At 42.3% G+C, this 19,556-nt stretch overlaps 1 protein-coding gene across 8 annotated transcripts in view; it reads left to right on the top strand.

The window, feature by feature from the left end:
* The window catches only part of sox6 (SRY-box transcription factor 6), a 150,425-nt gene that overhangs the window by 81,245 nt on the left and 49,624 nt on the right, over positions 1–19,556 (top strand). For all 8 annotated transcript variants that reach the window (XM_049561367.1, XM_049561336.1, XM_049561360.1 and 5 more), the window contains 2 exons: positions 4,720–4,892; positions 6,586–6,654. In XM_049561367.1, coding sequence (XP_049417324.1) covers positions 4,720–4,892; positions 6,586–6,654 — 242 coding nt within the window. The remainder of the gene's footprint in view (positions 1–4,719; positions 4,893–6,585; positions 6,655–19,556) is intronic.

The following is a 19,556-nucleotide window of genomic DNA, read 5'->3' as shown; positions in this document are numbered from 1 at the left end:
CCAGAAGTAAAGTTTCTGTGCCGAGCTATTTATTTTTTTTGTCTTCAGAGTGAATTTCAGGGTCACTGGCATTCCCCTTGGAGTAATGTGCTCAGGTCGAGCTGCTATCTTGGCTTTGATTAAGTACCTTGTCCAGTGTCATGGATAGACAGTGAAGTGCTGGAGCTTTTACATTAGCATAATTATACTGAAGAGTGAGGCTTCCTCTATCATCAAAATATTAGTCTCCATCAGTGTTCGGCATGAACAGCAAAACCACAGTAGATGAAGTGTGCTTTTATTAATAACCTCTCCATATCCCAATCACGGCATTTATTTAAAAAAAAAAAAAAAAATCTTCTGCTGAGCCATTTAAATGATTTTGATTCCATAAAAGTGTCCTAAAAACACATCTGTCGATACTCATGTATATGCACGCACACATACAGATAGACATATAGATATACTGTAAGAACTTGTAATACCAGACGGCCATTAACAAGTAAAAAGCTGTACGAGTCTCTCAAGCACTCAAGTTTAAGTGGTTTCACAAAATTTGAGATCTGACTTCTTTTAACAAGATGATGGGCAGGTCCTCGTACCATATAGGAAAGCGGAGGGACCAAGGATCCTCGCTGCCAGCAGATGACATGTGCTTGTGAGTCATTGCTCATGCTTGTTAATGGGGTTTTATTGGCAAGATTAACAGCTTTTATATCATGGCAGAGGCAGCAAGCCAGGTAAAACAGCTGTTGCTCATATTGTCTTGGTTGTAGGGCACGGAGACGCGTTAACACCATATTACTTGAAACACATATGGCCTTGTAGCGTTGCTGAACAAGTGTATGTAGTAGTTAAAAGCAAAGGGGTGCCATAAAACTAGCTCTTGTTATCCTAGCTTGGTTTTCCACCAGTCTAGATTCCTACTATGACTTTTATTTTTGGCGAAAAGATAAAATGTTTAGGTCACATTCAATATTGTAAAAGTGAATTTGGCACAAAGGCTGGCTTCGTGCTTTTGTTGAAGCAGTTTTATGGTTTTTAAGAGAGGTCTGCGGGCAGGAAAATCTCTCTATTTTCAACACTAAAGAAGGTACCAATAGATGCCATTTGCTGCGACTCAATTGACTCTTTGTGTTTTCCACAGAAAGAATGGACAAAGGGTCAGATGACCGCAGAGTTCACACACGTGCGCATTTACTCTGAGGCATGTACCTTTTATCGATTGGAGCAGCACGCAGCACACATCTGTGCACACTCATGTCTACATTCACACGCACTTCAGGAGAGAGCAGAAAGAGAGAGCCTCAGCACGCAAGGCATTCAAGCTATGTGCGGTCTGTGGGTACAGCTTGGTACAATCGGAGCATTTAGACAAGTCTTAATTTACTTAGGATGGGCTCGCAGCATATGGAAGCATCCACAATAGCTGACTGATAGAGGGACAAAGAAATTCCAGTCTTCTGGCGCTAAAAAACTCAATTCAGATCTGGTCATAATGGCTCAGCTGTCTCAACCAAAGGAAGGGAAGAGAATAGGGTGCCTTGTGATTTTCCCCCTTTTCACCCTCACCCTCCCTCGCTTTTCTTCTTTTTTTGTGCCTGAATCTTTTATCTGTGTTATTCACTCGGGACTCTTCAAAGTAACAAGCCTCCTTCTTTTTCCCCGGTACTGGACTTGGAACCCAAATTAGAGACTGCTTGATTAGAGCAGAGAGGAGGGAGCCAAGAGAGAGGGAGATGTGGGTATTGGACAGAACAAATCACACCCCTACAAAGTGCCTTTTATCCAAAGACCCCAAGGCTCAAATACCCCCATCCCTCCCCAAGCAACCATGGCTCTGCTTGTTTTCCTCTTATCATTTATTTAGTCACCCGTCGTTGATGTTTTCTGCCCTACTTTGTGACGTTTAAAAGAGGCAGGAATCTCAAAAGGTAAACGGTGAATGGGTTGAAACTGAACAACACTGCTTTACCGTCTCCTCCTCCTATGTGTCAATCTAGCATCTCTGAAGTTAACACTGTGGCCTGAGGAGACAAAAAAACAAACAAAAAAAAAAAACAAGAAAAGTGCCAGCACAGCTTGACCGTTCACTCCTGGGATCCTCTTCCTGTGTCGGGCTGGTATTGTGCTACTGAGCTTCAGTCGTCTAACAGGAGGATGTCACAACATGTTAGGTCTGGGCCGACTGCTGGGGTTTATGTAGCGCCAAGGCATCTCTGGGCTGTCTGTCTGCCATCGGAAGCGCAATGTGAGGAGACATGTTAACGGGCAGACCCCAGCCCCACCGCTGTTAAAAGCCATGCAATATGCAGGAAACGGCCTCTTTTGTCAGCGGGCTGGTCAGACACAGACCACGACTCTCCTCTTCTGCACCACCCAATAAAAGTTTTATCTGCATTTTAAAGCTGATCCATAATTTAAAGCAGGAAGAAAGAGATTTTTACACTAACCAACCAACAAAAAACACATGCGCCGGATTTTCTGAGCTTTGTAGAGTCTTGAAGGTGAAATTTTTTCATATGTAGGTATTTATATAGAAGATGTCTTCAGCATTCACCATGAATCCAAACAACTTTTGTTGATATTTCAGCATTAGACAAGACAAATAAGACCAGAAGTGTTGAATAATTGAGATTAAAATTAGCAATGCCCAAACTGCAGTACAGAGGGCAGTTTAGACTTCCTACAATTCAGCTCAACATCAAAACAATGGGCCCTCTGTTAGTATTCTTTTGGTGTCCGGGCAGGACTGAGCTCTCCACTCTGACTGTTCCATCAGATCCCTCTGTGGACCCTTAGCACCACTCCCCCTGCACATTCACACACACAAACATTAAAATATATGCACTGTACATTCCAGTTATTCCATTTTAGCAATTTTATGTTTTTTTCCCCCCACAGTGTTGACAGTCTGAAACTAGTGAGTGATCATCAGAAATGTGTAATTAGGCAGGCTGAGAGGGCATCATTGAGTCCAGATGTTTGGTTCCCAACTCAAGGTCATCTATGTCAGCCCCGAGGCTTGATGGCCATCATCTTGATCATCTGGATGAAGATTTTCTCTTTCTTTTCTTTCTTTATTTCCTTCTTCCGCCCCTCTCCCCACCTATAGTCCAACTACGGTATTGATAGCTGTGATTTATTGTGACAACGACTGATGCATCTTGCTAGTGACCTGTAAAAGGCAGCTCCTTCATGGACACAGCCAAAGGTTAATAAAATTGGTGCTGATTGTATCAATTTTACAGATAAGCCATTCACAACAAGTGTAGTCGGGTGAATAAGAAGTCAATTCAGGCCTTGGAAACTGCACGCAGGCCCAATGAATAGCTGCTTTTAGGTGGGTTTTTTTTCGTTAGGAGGATAAATGGAGAATTGCAGCTCTCTTCCATTGCAGCAGGCAGCGGAGGCAGAGCGAGGCGAACCGAGGTTCAGACAAGCCTGCCAGTAAATTGCCCTGAATGGGTTCTGGAGGTTGACAAGCCCTATTAAGACAAACGGCTTTCCTCATCGGAGAGATAAAATAAATCAGGTGTTTAGTCAAATTAAAATAGTTTGAGTGGAGAGGGCCCCTGGGAGCTCTCGGAGAAACTCAAGACAGATGTGGCCAGAGACGAGAGGAAGACACCCAGGAAAGAATTCAGCTCCTGCTGGCCCCAGGCCAGACTTCACTGTACTGTTATCTGGATCTCTATGCTTTTATCCCCTCTCTCTGTGTCTCACTGTCTCTCCCTCTCTCTGTCTCTTCTGTCGGTTTTTCCCATCTCTTTTTTTGTATGTTCTCCCCCGATCAGCTTGTCACACAGGAGTGCAGTGGGAGGAGAGTGAGTTACTGTCTAGCCTCTCACTGGCAATTATGTTGGCGGTGTAAGTCAATGGTAGGATCACTTAGCATTGATTAGGCGGAGGGAGAGAGCAGTGCAGCGGAGCCGCTCTCTCTATCACACACACAGTGCGGACATATGACTGTGGAGAGAGGAGTGAGCCTATTGGTCTGTCATTGCTTTTCATTTTCAAGTACGCATACGGTAGCTACACAGATAATACTATAAAGAGCATATTGTTCGGTTTTCCCTTTACTGATGATTGTCACGGTGCATTCAGAGCATAGTTGTGGTGTGTAAACATTTTTCTTCATGACTTTAAACAATCCTTTCAGCAGTCTGTAAGGACTGGAATGGCCACATGATACAAAAACTTGTGTAGTTTTGAGGCGAACACTCACTCTCAACTCTTTCTTTATATTCCCCCCTGGTAGTATATGCTGCCATCTCAGTTTGACAGCTTCCTGCAGCTCTTTGTCTATAGGCTGGGAACAATTCCTTCCCTTTCTTCCTGTGAAAGCTGCGAACACTAGCTACAAATAGATAACTGCAGGCTGTGTGTGACCTTAACACTTTCTGGTGAATTCACTGCAGTTGGTTGCTGCCTGTGTGGTTTTCTTTGTATGATATATTGTGTGCAGCACTATGGCACAATATGATGATCGGCGTGCAGCATGGTCACTTCTCTATATTTAATAGTGTGTAACAACCAAGGCCTTCTGCAGGTTTTTTTTTATTCAACCAAAGCCTCCACCCTGGTTATTTCGCCACTATGAAACCTTCTGTGCTGTGCTGTTTTTTTAAGGTATGCATAACACATACCTGTATGTGTGTTTATGACACAGGCTCTCCACCTTGTGTTTATCCCTTTCACTCCTGACATTGCTCCCTCCTTCTCTCTTCCCCTCACTAGGTACTCCAGAGAGCCTGGCAGAAAAGGAACACCAGCTCTCCACAATGATCACCCAGCTGATCAGCCTGCGAGAGCAGCTTCTGGCTGCCCACGATGAACAGAAGAAGCTCGCCGCCTCACAGATGGAGAAACAGAGGCAGCAAATGGAGTTAGCTCGTCAGCAGCAGGAGCAGGTAACTGCTCACTGTTTCCTTTTCTCACCTCATTCTCTATTTGTCTCTCTTTGCACCCCAGGTAACAGCCTTTGTACCCTCTCACTGTATTCCATTTTTCTTTTCTGTCTTTCTTTCTCTCTTAATTTCCCTTCCTCCTTTAATCTTGTTTACTCTATTTCCCATTTCGTCTCCATAATAAACCCCATTAAATACATTTTTAACAAACTGTCACTTGACTCTCTATTTCATATTAAATTTCAAGCCTGAAATGTGCCAATAAAATCCCGCTCCTTGGTAGGAATTTGGAATAATATTAGATTTAAGAGATGTTATATTCTATATTACCTCAGACATTTCGGTCATGCTCTCTCGCCCGCATTTATGCTGCGTGGAAGGAAAAATGTTATTATGACTTGTACTAACAAATGAGAGGGAATGTGTGAATTAAACGTTATATTAAACATGGAAGTCCTCTATATCTTATAAATCGACTCCTATTAGAACAAGCCTGGCATTAGATTTGCAGCACAAATCAGGCCAATGAGCCATATTGTACAAATCAGCAAATTAGCAGAGGCCATGAAGTGTGTTAATGTCTGGGAAGAAATAAGGACACAAACTATCCACACGGGCGACACTTTTATTATCACCAGCCACCCTAATGGCTATGAGTCAATTATCAGCACGGAGTTCACTCAGAGTTTTCTCAGCACACTCTCAGACCTTCCTGTGGTAAATGAAGAGATAGACCATATACCTTGGAGTGATGCATTTGGTCATAGTACACTAATAATACATTAACAGTATTGATTTCTTTTTCAATCAATGATGTTCATTTGCAAACTACATTCAGGCTTTGTGGACATTGCAGCACAAATGAACAGCCATTCTGAGATATATATATATTTTTTTATTTGATCTTATTTCAAAATGGAAGAATATTAATAAAATGGAAGAGAGAGAGAGAGAGAGAGAGAGAGGGAGAGAGGGAGCCCGCTGAGAGCCAGAATGTCATCAAGCCATCAAGATGCAACACAGTAATTAACTGTTGACACTCGTGAGGAAGCCAGCACAAATTAATCTTGACACATTTGCAGACGACCGATATCTTACAGTGAACACTTTGTAATTATATTTAAAAATGAAAATTAAATGACACTTAAAACTAGGTTGTCATGCTCAATGAAGTGGGCATGTAGAAAAGGGGGACTGCTGGGATTAGAAGGATTGCGGTGTGGCTGCTCGTCACTCAGAGACGGCAGGGACCTCTGTCACCCGTACACTGCTGCACCAGTAATCTCCGTCATAGCCACGTTCGTCTGTCCTTTGAATCATTTATTCTCTTTCGCCAATAATTTTGACTGTGCAATTGAAAATAGTTTGTTTTATCTTAGTTTTAGATCAGATTTTGCATCCATTTGGTTTATAAAACTACATTCTGTAAAAAGAAAAAATAAATGTATTATTATTCTACCTTATTAATCCACTGCTTTCTCCCTTTTATTGTTACCTCAGTTTTAACAAATCTGAATACACTGTGGCATTTAGGATCTCTGTTGTTGTACCGTCAGTTGCAGCTCAGTTCCTACATAATGTAACTGAGAGGAAATAAGAGAATGAAAGTATCACATGATTCAACTTCCTACTCCTCTTTATGTCAGTTTAACCAGGAATCATCTAATTTCCCCTCTTCACTTCTGTTTCTAACCAGATTGCAAGACAACAGCAGCAGCTTCTGCAGCAGCAGCACAAAATCAACCTCCTCCAGCAACAGATCCAGGTCAGTGAAAGTGTTTCTGTCGGCCCTCTAACACTCAGCAGCTTACTACTCTCACTTCTTCCATGCTGACTACCAAAAACAGTTTGTTCTTCTCAGTGCAGTGACCACCGCTGTCATTACGAACCACACGTCTGGATTTAATAGCAGCAATCAATACAATCAGACATTAAAGTAAATAACTTCTGTTAGCCTCTCCTTCTCATCCCTGTCTTTCTGTGTTAAAAAATGTCTTGTCTTTTTATCTTTAATTTTTGTGTCACACTAACATTCATCACTCTCATCAAATGTTAATTGCCTGTTGGTAATCGGGAGGGCTTTAAAATATGGAGAAGAATAATTAGCACATCTTAATGAACAAAAAAAAGAAGGGAGGGGGTGCGGGGTAACAACGGCTAATGAGTCCTGTTGATGGAGAAGAGCCTGGAGGTGGGGGACATGAAAGAGGCTGGTAAATGCCTCTGAAGCAAGCCGGTCTCAGAAGGGCAATGTGGCATGTTTTCACCAAACACAAGAGTTACTGAAACTCACATTGTCATTATGCTGTGCAGCTAGCGTTATGCTTTATGTCCTTGTAGTTCCTATATTAATGTGGTGCTCTAGTTTTTGACCTATGCACCTCATGTGAGACATTCTCATTAGTGTTTGTCTGTTTGTGAGTGCAGCAGTGAAAGACCACCCAGGCAGCATGTAGCTGGACATGGTCAGACAGCACAGGGTTATCCAGGGATGGTCGCTGGCAGTGGTCAAGGCTGTGAGCCTGGCTGCCTGTGTGAAGCTAGCGTTATCCTGCTGGGTGTGCTCAGTGTCAGGCACATCCTTCTCCGTTCACCTCCTCCTCCTCCTCTCCTTGTTCTTCTTACTGACGACTCACTGTCTTATCCTTTCATTCTCCCTTTCTTCTAACTCTTCAAACATTTATTTCTAACAAATTGTTCCCGCAGCACCCTTTAGCGCTCCCTGAAAGCGATACTATTTGTTTGTTTGTTATTTTTTGCTCAAGAGCAGTTTCTCCTAATGGGGCATCGTACACAGGCTGTCCTTAGTATACACTTAGTCAAAGCAAACTTCTGGTTTCAAACATAAGTTAGCGCAAATACCAGATTTACTGCCAGGACATCGAAATGCCTCTTCCAAGAGCTCTTTGCGAGAGAAAGGCCGTACTGTCAACATGTTCTCGCGAAGCCACACGCCTGGACCTTTCACTTCAACAGTGGACAGTCTATTAGAAAAATAATTCCGCTGAAGAGAAGCACAGAGCGTGACACTCTGTCTAGAAAACACTCTCAAATGAAGTACTTTATACACGACTGAGGGGCTAGTATTACTCATATCATGGAGGACCCTTTACTTATGCTCATTGAGCATAAGGGCACAGCCCTAATGCATCTCACTTTTAAAGGCCCTTGCTTTCATCACAAAGTTAAAGGCAAATGATACCTGAAAATTCCTCTTGGTGCATAGTTTTGAGAGAGGGTGGGGGGGGGTTGAGTGTGTATGGGAACGCACTTCTAAATATCCATTTCAAACACTTGAACAGAGATACAAGTAAAGTCCTTTCTTGCAGAGCCCAGTCAGCCAGCTTCTCCCTTGACCAAATGTGCTACAGATCTTCCCCGATAAAAAAAAAAAAAAAAAGCCACATCCACAATTAAACAAAAGAGTCCCATGGTCAGACCATCTGTTCCACTGCCCATCAGCCTGTGCTGGCTGCATGATGCAGAGAGAAAACGCCACCCGAGAACAAACAGGGATCGCTCTCAATATTTCAAATAAGTTTGATCTTGTGCAACACTGTTTATCCAATAATGAGTCCTTTAAAGCAGAATATGTTCTCTATCCCTAACCTAGTTTCTTCTAGTGTCCAGTGTGGTGATGGATACTCCTCTCAAGTAGGAAAGAGAGCAGATAAAAGAGTCAGGGGCAAGTTAGTGAAGCATTTTTGCCACTCTGTTTTTGTTACTGCTACCTCTTAAAAATGCCCTGGACATTTTAATATATAGCAGCTTTGACTTAATTAGTTCTGTAAACAAGCCTCCAGCCTGTATGTCACAGACTTTAAGCAAAGTGGTGAGCAGTGTTGGGGGATTGAGTTACTCTGCTGTTAGAATGGAGAGCACTAAACTTTATTGGAGACCCCAGCGGCCATCAAAGTCCTTCTGTTTTGGCTTCAGGGAGAAAACCAAGAGAGGGCCTGAGCTAAGGTCTCGTATTGATGATGTAACCGATCACATCAGTGGACACTGTAAACTGTCCAGACAATAAAACCATGGGAACTGCAAGGGGAGACTGTTGTTAGCACACTATATGTGTTCTTTCAAGGGGTTTTTGCACGTGGACCTAAGGGAATCCGTCAGAAGTGTGTCGTTTTAGAGGTTTAGTTAGTGAGGTCTGCACCATGCAGTTTAATCAAGCCTCCCTTTTGAATAGCCATCTCTCTTTTTATCCTTTCCCATCATTCCTACAAGAGAGGGATAGAGATTTAGTCTTTGTCCTTCGGGATTACAATGTCACTTGTTTTAAGATAGCAGATGTTTTGATTGCAGTGTTAGGAGCTTATCAAAAGTTAAAGCTCAAGGCTTTGTGTGTTTTCCCCCTCAGCTTGTTTGTATTCCTTCAGTCCATCCTCGCTGTTGAAATCGTTTTGGCACTAATTCAATCCCAGGATGAGATTAACTCTTGAGTTGATTTAGCTGAAAATTTGAAACGCCACCAAGACACATGTGACAATTAAACATATATATTAGCAGAGAACTGCTTTATCTGCTAAGTTCCTTATTTCTCTGAGTCCATGTGTGGGCACCGGGAGGGAAGAAAATAATAATGAGCACACTGTTCTGTTTTTCACTCAGGCGTACTAGGCATTATTTGAGTTTCCTCTTCATGGCTTTCTGTTTCATAATCACGCCCACTTTCTCCTGCTCCTAATGGATGAGAAGCCGCAGCAGATGAGCAGCTAAACAGCATCACGTTGATCATGTTGACTGGAATGTTCTTTCATACGCGTGTTCTTGTTACAAGATGGTTGAAGACAAGACACGTCACTAAGATGTAAGCAACATCAGAGTGGCAGTGGCGGATAAAGAAAATTAAAGTCTCTCTGGACATAAAATAAAATGCCCCTAATGAGATTTGGAGGCCAAAGGTCAGACTTTCTCGTTGTCGTCATTTTGATTGACAGGGTTGTAAAACTTCCACCATGATCTATCATTACCGGCCATTTAAATTAAATTTTGTTAAGATAAGACTTTTTATTTTTTTAACAATTACTTTACACAACAAGCTTGTAGATTACAAACTTATAAGGGTACTGGAAGACACCTATGATGCGCGCATATTTATGTGCATATATGCATGTGCACATTTATGTTGTGGCTCGTGTCTAGGGTTACGTAACCACTGTTTCTACGGTGGCAAGTTTACAAACATTACTCAGCTACAACTATGACATGAAAGCATGCTTTGCTTTCACCCTCAATGTCCTAATCTGTCAAAATTATGAACAGTTTGTTACACAAATTCGGCCGATGATGGAAAATATTCAGGTAACGCAACCTCTGGTGGGGCTCTGCGGAATTTAAGTGATAGTACTGCCCAAAGCCGTGCAGCAGACATCCATGCCCTCACCTCGCACATGGTAATGACCCCAGTTCATGCATTCTTCAAGGATGCGTCTGTTAAGATACAAACCATGTTTTTTTTCTCTCTAACACACAGATACTCATACACATGCAGAGAGGTGATCGTGTACAGTACACAGGCACACAGGGACCCACGCGTTCGTACACACATCAAGAGAATAAATATTGGCGGAAAGGTCAGGGTGAACTTTATCTTCACAAACAGGCTGGAGAAAACAGAGCTCCCCAGATGAAACAGAGGAACACTTTTAAGCCAAAACGTTTAATTTAAATGTTTTCATCCTGTAAAAATATCATAATATCATGACATCGCCGCTTGTCATTGGCTGCGGCATTGACGTGCCAACCCTGAGTACCCTGCGAGATCCAAGTTCTGAGAGATAATGCAGTTTTATGGAGGCCATTGTCTGCCATGTTGTTTACACACCTGTTTCTGAAACCTTAAATGATCTGTTCATCAAGCAGGTCTGGTTCTATTTATCTCCCTCTGACCTTTCGTTCTCTCCCTGTACACGGCCTGGCGTCATATTCCAACCTCACTGTATGTACACACGCATTATCTGTGCCTCTACATCCTACCTTTAACCTTGTGTCCACAAAGATACACAAACACAGCAAACCGAATGTGTGCATCCTTTTCCATTTAAAGAGAGAAAGTCAGAGATTAAAAGAGGCCAGCATATTGTTGTCCACTGCGCACTTCAAAGTCTTAGAGGCTTTCTCACATGTCTTTAATGGTGTAAAGAAACAGTGGGGGACATGCAGCCGTCCAGTGGTTAGATGCTAAAGGTCCTGAGATTAAAGATGAAATTCAATTACACCAGCATCTAGCTGCCCATAGTTTAAAGGTGGACATTGTTGAGACTGAGGACAACAGACAACACAACACTACTTCTGTTTCAATCCAGAAAAAAAGTACCTTACATGCTGCTGTTTATTTTGAGTTAATATATTTTCAGAGGAGGAAAAAAGAATGTGCACAGAAGTGTGTTTCAGATAGTTGCACATGGATTTCCCATTTCCCTCTGTTACAAAGAAACCAGAGAATTCACAAGGGAAGTTCTGTTAAAGTGTATTCAGTGACTGTACAATCTGCCCAGTTAAACACAGCATTTTTTTTACTTGCACCAAAAGAAGTCAATCTACAAATCGTGATAGCAAATGATCCATTGCTCCCTCAGCAATGCCATCTATCTACTTGTATACATTTTGGCAGCGCTCAGAGTTTAAGTTTAAGTTCTCTGGAAACATCTGTATTAGCTTGGCGAATCAGGATTTTATGTGCAGATGTGGTCAAGATTTGTCAAGCTGGATGTGAGACATCTGTCACGCCTCACATCCAGCTTGACCAGAAGCTTTCATCGAGTCATTCCACAGATTCTCAAAAAAATCCAGCCCTTGCTTTTCGCTGTGCCACTAGAGGACTTTTGCATTCTTGTTGCGATGCCATTGCAGTTTGATTCAGCTGCATGCTAAGGAAGCTCGGGGGTTACGGTCCCGCTGCAGCACAGATGAAGTCACTGTGAGGTCTTTGTCACTGAGAGGCAGTTGGCCCCTAATAATTGGCATGTATTAACTGTTTCCTCCATCCTCATAAACCCCACACAGCCTGAAGCTTCTACCATTATGCTCTGCAGCCATTTATATGCAGAGCTTTTTAGCTGGGCATTAAACATTTCTATTTTTATCTAGTGCCGAACAAATAGTTATCTAGCTAGATCTCCAAGTATGAACAAAATTGGTGTTCAACTTGTATTTAAATTGGCTTGACTGGTTTGTATTCACGTCTTTGTTATTATAAAAAGGAATATGCATGCTGTCCAACGCAGTAATTTAATGCACTGATTCTGTTTGGTTGCCAATTTAGGGAAGCAAAGACTGCAAAACTACAACATTATGGTAAATATTTTAAATCAATCAGATGAGTTTAAATAAACACAGGGCTGTATGGTAATTGCACAAAGATAATAGCGCTAATTTGTGTATTCTCAAATGCTTTTGTTGTCTCCCCGGCACAAATGATTTTCTCAGTGTGAGACTCTTATTAATGCACTGGCAAAAAAAAAAAAAAAGCACAAAAATAGACATTGTTAAAGAGAATGTGTAAGTCCCCCAATTAGCACAGCTAGATTGGAACTGTTAGCATGATAATAAGAGAATAATAGAGCAGGGAAATGATCGTGTGTGTGTGTGTGTCTGTGTTGAGTGTGTTGCAGTGTGCACACGCGTGTCTGTGCGGATGCTGCGCTGCCAGTGCCTTTCCCTTGTGTTGAAGAGCTCTGTGTTAGCCTAGTAGGATTAGGTGGGGGCATTAACAGCCTAGTCAGACGGGCTTGGCTCTCGCCCAGGGAGGCTCAGTCCAGCATGTTCATCCTCCATTTAAGGAGACTGTTAGCTGATGAAGATGTGCACATGCAAGACTGAAGATAAAAGAAAGCGGTGACCCGACTCATTAGCCTCTGTGATTTAATATATTGACACTTGGATACAAATAATTCCATTTAGTGGACTCTATCAGCGGGGAGGGAGGGATCAATTTAATTAGTTATGAAATGTGACTTCTTATCAGGAAGCGGGAGAAATGCTGACGTTAAACAAAGTCGTGTGCAATTTAAACAATAAAGCCATCGCGGCCCTGTTAAAACTTAATGAGGCACAAGGAGGTGTAATAGACACAACCTCAGCAGTGGCAGTGATGGTTTGCAAATGAAGCTGAGTGGATGAACAGTTGGTACGTAATGTCATTTGTCTGTTAAAACAAAGTGTTGCTTTAGGAATATAAACAGTAGACGCTGTTTGAACGGACTGGGGTCTGTGGGTTTTGCCCCATTAGGTCATGATAGTGTGTCCTTTCTTTGTGGATGGGCAATATATCGATATTATATCCATGGTGATATGAGACCAGATATCATCGTAGATTTTGGTTATCCTAATATCATAGCCTCAAGTGTCTTTCCCTGAATTTACTGGCTGCATTTCAGTGAAGTGATGTAATTTTTTCAACTTACGAGACTGATGTAGCTGTTCTATTATTTGCCTTTGGTCATTATATTCACATTACTGATGATCATTTATCAAAAATCCCTGTGTAAATATTTTGTTAAAGCACCTATGCTCAACCCTACAACATCAGCATCAAATATTCTGATCAAAAATATCCTGATATTTGATTTTCTCCATATCGCCCAGCCCTACTTAAAACAAGTGTGTTTTGATTCAAACTAAAAGGTGACGATTTGTGTTATTATTGCATAAAAACTGGATTTAAAGATATTTTTTAAATGTAAGAACTAATCACTGGCTTTATTGAGTCCATTCAGAAGCAGTCAATTGAAACATTTGCTCGCTTGTACTGCGTCTCTGCCAATGAAATGAGGATGTAGACAAACATAGGTCCATTATTGCTGTAAATTACACAATAAAACCATGCTTTTGTGTAATTGGCCTTTGTATTCAGACACCTCAGCAGTTTAAGCAGCGATAATTAAGAGGCTCCATCTGAGAGGTGCCACATGAACGGCAGTAATGTGTGAAATCACACCTGAGGGTCTACTTAAAATTAGTCACCTGAGGGGTTTGTAAAGCAGCCGTGGGACAGGCTAATTTATGACACAAAACTTCCAGCCTTCCATCAGTTTTCACAGGCGAGGAGAACAACCGACACAAGACAGGAGATTAGCTTGCATTTGGGAATGCGAATTTGCCTTGTAAATTAAGCACGGCGCAAAATAAAGCTGATAACTGAACATCTTTTCTTCACAAACATATACGTTGAATGAGGCACCTTCATGTTCTGTGTGGATATCACTACAAAGCACCTGTTTAGAGCCCCACACACCCTCCCTGGATGAAGGCAGGGCGCCTACACTTAACAACCATTGTGCCCCCCAACCCTCGCAAGGAAAATATCAGTTGAGAGAGAACACATCCTCCAGTGTGATGTTGATTTAGTTTCCTCTCCCTCCCTGCATGGACTGTGTTTTCTCTGCTAATGTTGTGCAAACTGTTTTGTCTTTGCGTTGGCTTTGCGTGGCCATCGTCCTCAGCAGTGGGCACACTCACAGGGAGAAGGAGCTGCATTAATAGGCTCCACTGTGTACGGGCAGCCGGCAGGGAGAAAGGGGCGCGTGTTTTCTTAGGGCTGGGGTGGCAAAGCAAAGCATTCAGCCCATGGCTGATGCAAAAAAAGGACCTTTTTGTTTTTGGGGCGGAGGAGAGTCCAAGCATTCCCCAACAGAACACAATGAATGAGCTATTTTGTCCTGCAGTTTTTCACAGAAACAGAACTGTAGAATTTTTTGTTTGTTTTTCCATATCTCAGTTCTCCAACACCTACTTTTTTCTTTTGAGCTTAATTTAATTGCTTATGGTTGATTTAACCTGAGCAGTATTTTTCAAACAAGATGTCATGTTACCTCTCTTGTTTGATCTTTTACACAATCATCAGCAGGCGATATTTGAGCACGTTTGAAAGCCTCAACGCACGTATGTCTCTAATAAAGTTGCCCCTCCTGACGGGCCCACTCTGCTGAACAACAGAATGGGCTCTGTTGTTATGTGTGGCCCCAGCAGCTGGGAGGTAACAGTGAAGACAGAGCTTCAGTCTTTGAGGACGGGACAGAGGGGGGAAACCCAGCCATAGTGTGGACAATACCATTACACAAAATAGGGGTGGTTTTCTGTTCCAAAATCAGACAAAATGATATCTATTGTGAGTGCAAAAAAAATTAAATAAAAATTGAATAAGAGAATTAAACATGCTTCATATTGAAATATAACAATGCCAAGAGGAAATATTTATATTTTTTTTTTTACAATTCTTTTATACAACCGAAAACAGTTAAAATGGACAGACAGAGCATGTATGTCTCTCTGCTTGCCTCAAGTGTTGGAAGATGTGATATTTCAAACCCTAACAACCACATTATTTCATAAGCCTCACATACTTAAATCCCTCTATGTTCCAACCCCGCCCTGTTCACATCACATGCTTGTAGCCGGCTGTCTGACTCGCCCGTGTCCAATGTTCTTTGGTACCTCACTTCTCCCCCCTGCAATGAGGGTCCGAGGTGTTTCACTTATTCCCATTTCCATACAGCGAGGATGTATATGCAGGATAATGATGTCGGCCCCAAACCCACTTGTGCTTTTGTTTATGTCTGTTCTCTTCTTTCCCGTCATTACACATGCTGTTTGAGGGAGTCCCAGTGGATTTGGCCAGTTGACTGCGAACCTTAATTTTAGGGCCAGACCTTGGAAAAGAAAAAAAAAAAATCATCCCCCCCCAAAAAAGAGCTGATATTCTTTGCTGGAATTTGCTGTTGAAATAATCTGTATTTTAAGGGTGATTGCGTTGCTGTGTTGCACACTATTCATGGCATACATTGTGTCAGTATGTAGAAATGTTTTCAGAACCAAAGATAAAGTAATATAAAAGCAAGCTGTAGCATGAAAACTCTTCAGACACTCACACATACGTCACTGTAGAAGCTTTAAAAGGGAAGAAAACACCTCGACCAGCTCGTCTTTCATGACTATTTTCTATATAAATCAATTTTGTAGATGGAGAAATTTCAGTTAAAGAATGTCTAGAAATGCATTCTTGCATCTTGTTTTTTTGCTTTTATTATTCTTCCTACAACATTTAATGACTAAACTACATTAAATTAAAGCAGTGTGCAGAAATCCTGTAAATGCCCAGCAGTGTATTTGAGCAAACAGTAGCCTGCAGTTTTATCCAGAATTCCAAGGAAGTCAGGAGCAACGATGAGATGGGAGGAGGGTTGGAGTGGAGGGATTTGGGGTGGGGTGTGTTAGGCAGGTCAGAGGGTTGGACTACCCTGCTTTCAAGCTCCCATCGACTTAATATAGACATATTGGAATGGCTGTTTTCCAAGAAGGCTTGTTTTACTGTGTAAGGAATTAGTGGAACAAGAAGTCATCTATTGGTTATTCCCTCTGGATGGTCTGACCTCACTCAAGTGTCTGGATTTGCTGCACTTTATCCTGAACAGCATTCAGTGTTAAAACACACACACACACACACACACACACACACACACACACACACACACACACACACACACACAGAGGCATGACTGATGTGCAGTGTCACACTCAAACCTGAGCAAACAGTGCCTGCTGTCACAGTGAGAGCCGTACCCCAACAATTCAGAGAAAAAAACATTATGGGGCTTTTTTCCAGGCTGCTGCTTGTACACACTGTTGATTTTTGGCTTCAGTTGTCTATCTTTGACTGTTGTAGGGAAGGGGGCTGCGCAACAGTTTCAGGAAGGAAGTGAGGAGAAAGGTCAGAGACTTGACCAGGACAAGGGCCCTTTGTTAGTGACCTGAACCTCTCCAGTGTGTGTTTGCCCTCCCCATTCCAGTGTGCCCATTTTCGGAGCAGACAAGCAGAAATAATGTGCTTCAGTCTAGTGGGTGGTAATATGAAGACCTGGAGTCTGGAGCATCAAAGTCTGGTTCAAATTTATTGATCTATTTGTCTGATTACCATTAGCTACAGACGAATCCAAACACCATCGCATCTGTGTTCGATCAATGTGTGTGTCTGCCATGCGGTGTAACTGTTCAGCGTACAGCGGTAGAACAACCGGCTGATAAGTGAGTGGTAAAGGAGTAATATGTGCTTAAAAACCGTTGATTGTTTCATGGGGGGAAGAAAAATCCTGAAGCAACACAGAGGATTCAACAGCCCAGAAGTGCTTTTTCCACTGAGTGATTTTCCTCCTGGTTAGGCTCCAGTACAGTGTACACCCAGCGGGCTGTGTACACAGTGGCGGGTGTTAAACATATCCTGCTGTCTAGTGTCAGTTTTACTGTGTGTGCTGCTGTTGGGATGTAGCCAGACTTGCCAGCTTCCTCAAGATCACTTTCCCTTTAAATGGATCACAAAAGGTGATTTCCACTCACAGGCGTTCGGTGTGCAGCTCAGCGGAGAGCAGGGGGGGGAACAAAGTGTGAACTATCAGTTCTTACAGCAACAGCTGGAGTCTATCCTCCCTGGGTGAAATTACAGAACCCCTCCTATAGAAAATGTGAAAGAGAAGGTTAGTGAGAACTGCGGATCTGACAGCTACTAAAGTGTGGAAGTAATTTTATTAAAATGAGATGTCAGTGAAACGTGAGTCCTCTTCTAAATGATTACTGGTGATTGTGATCCTTTCCTAATGGGAAAGGCGCCTATTATGATCTAAATGATTGTACAGAATTAAGAGTATCATCACCACAAGCTCCTCAGATATTTTTTTGGCTGCGTGTGGTCGCATTGTCAGTATTTTCATAAAATACTTGAAGGGGTTTTACTTTTCACAAGTCTCCTCGAGACAAATGAATGCAGATTATATCCAAGATAAGCACATGTGTGAGAGGTGTGTTAAAAGGTGTCAAGTAGCAATTAATCAGGATGTTAGACCCAGGATCTCACAGGTCCTTTCAAGCTAATAACCATGAAACACAGTGAGAACGAGGTATGTGTTTGTCTTTTTTGCCCCTTTAGTCTTTCAATCGTGTTAATACCGGCTGATTCTGGCAGTAAAAACAAAAACCCGCCCAGTTTCCTTCACATGGCGCATTGTGGTGCATAGCGAGTAGCAAACTTGAGTGTGGATCAGTGCAAGGAAGTGTAAGAGGGTTCAGAGGAAAAGCCAGCAGGGGGTTTTCAGGCCTCCTGGGTGCTTTGTAGAGGCTATAACAGACAGTGAGGAACATGGGTGTTGACAGGGGCCAAAGTCAGTGCTGTAATGCGCTGTACATCTCCATTAGCTCTCAGTGTTTCGGAGCTGCTTGCTCGTGTGTTGTAGGTGGATGCCTGCACGTCTAGAAAAACAGCAACACTCACTCTTTTTCGTTGCCACAAACACTTCATAGCATCACCTGAGCTCAATACAGGTCTGTAGAAATCTGTTTAAAATGTGAAATGTTTTTTTAATCACACAGGTTGTCAGAAAATAATCATAAAAGTGCATCTTTCATCTAAAATATGCTAAGTGCTGTGTGTATTTCACCACGAGTAAAGCTTACAAAAGTAATGAAAAATAAATCTCGTAGTAGCAAAAGTGCGTCATTGATGGGTTAATGCAGTATTAAAGCTGAATTTGTGTGTGTGTGTGTGTGTGTGTGTGTGTGTGTGTGTGTGCGCGTGTGTGTGTGTGTGTGTGTGTGCAAGTGCGCATATTGCATGTGTTGTAACTGCTAGGAGAAATAAAGGGAGCTCTTTCAAGTCTACCCCGTCTTTTACACCTTGTGTATTTACACATCAGAGATGAGTCTGTCTGAGCCGCCTGACTCGTCCTCTGCAGTCTGACCCCAGGATGGGCTGCTGTTATAAACCATTGTACACTGAGCTGAGTGTTTTCTTAGTATAACTTGGTTAATTTGGGCTCTTAAAGTTTTATTTACTATAAATGAATGATGAATAAGCTTTTCTGGATAACGCAGAGTGATGCACTAGAGGAAAGTTGGGTGATTGAGCTAAATATTGCAAAAATAATAAATAAGATGTGCTGTTATTTTTCTCACAGAATAAAATAAACCTAATTAGCTCTTCCACAATATGGTATCTATATGGTATCCTACTCACAGAACTGCATTTATCAAATACCAGCATCTCCTTGAGAGGGAAACAGATTGCGTGCTGGCCTGATACAGACTTCATCAGGTCATCTGAATTGATGATACATGTTGCAAGGCGGCTGAGTTCCCCCAGAAACCTCTGTTGGAGTGCTTGCTGGCAGAGACGGGGGCCTCAGCCAAGTCTGTCTGACTGATCACTACAGATGCTCCTCTTCAAGTATTCCGAGTCAGATCCTTAGTGCTGGGTCTTGAGGGACAAACAATAGCACCTGTTCCTCATAAGATAGCCCATTCATGTATCTTTAATGAAGCCTGGGGGCAGATGGTGTGAAATGACATTATCCAGTACTTAGCAGTGCTAAGACAAAGGAAGAGCAGTGCCAGCACAACAATGCCGCTGTATTTACGAGGAGAAGGGAGGACGCTGCCCAAGTGCCCCGCTCACATCTGCTCCACTTCATTCTCAGACTCCTCAAGATCATCTTGGCAATAGAAATATCCCGGGCACTCAGCCCATACATAGATGAAGTTGAGGGTAACTCTTAAAGGGGGAGGAGGTTGGGTTTGTAGTAATAGAGGGAGAGTGGAAGCCACACATATGAGAGCATTTCTTTCTCTGTTTTTTTTGGTTTTTTTTTTGTTAAATATACATCTTCTTTTTTTCCTCCA

Source organism: Epinephelus fuscoguttatus, linkage group LG2 (assembly GCF_011397635.1).
Source record: "Epinephelus fuscoguttatus linkage group LG2, E.fuscoguttatus.final_Chr_v1".
NCBI classification, from domain to species: domain Eukaryota; kingdom Metazoa; phylum Chordata; class Actinopteri; order Perciformes; family Serranidae; genus Epinephelus; species Epinephelus fuscoguttatus.
The sequence above is the reverse complement of the archived record's forward strand: the minus strand, read 5'-3'. Positions and strand labels throughout refer to the sequence as shown.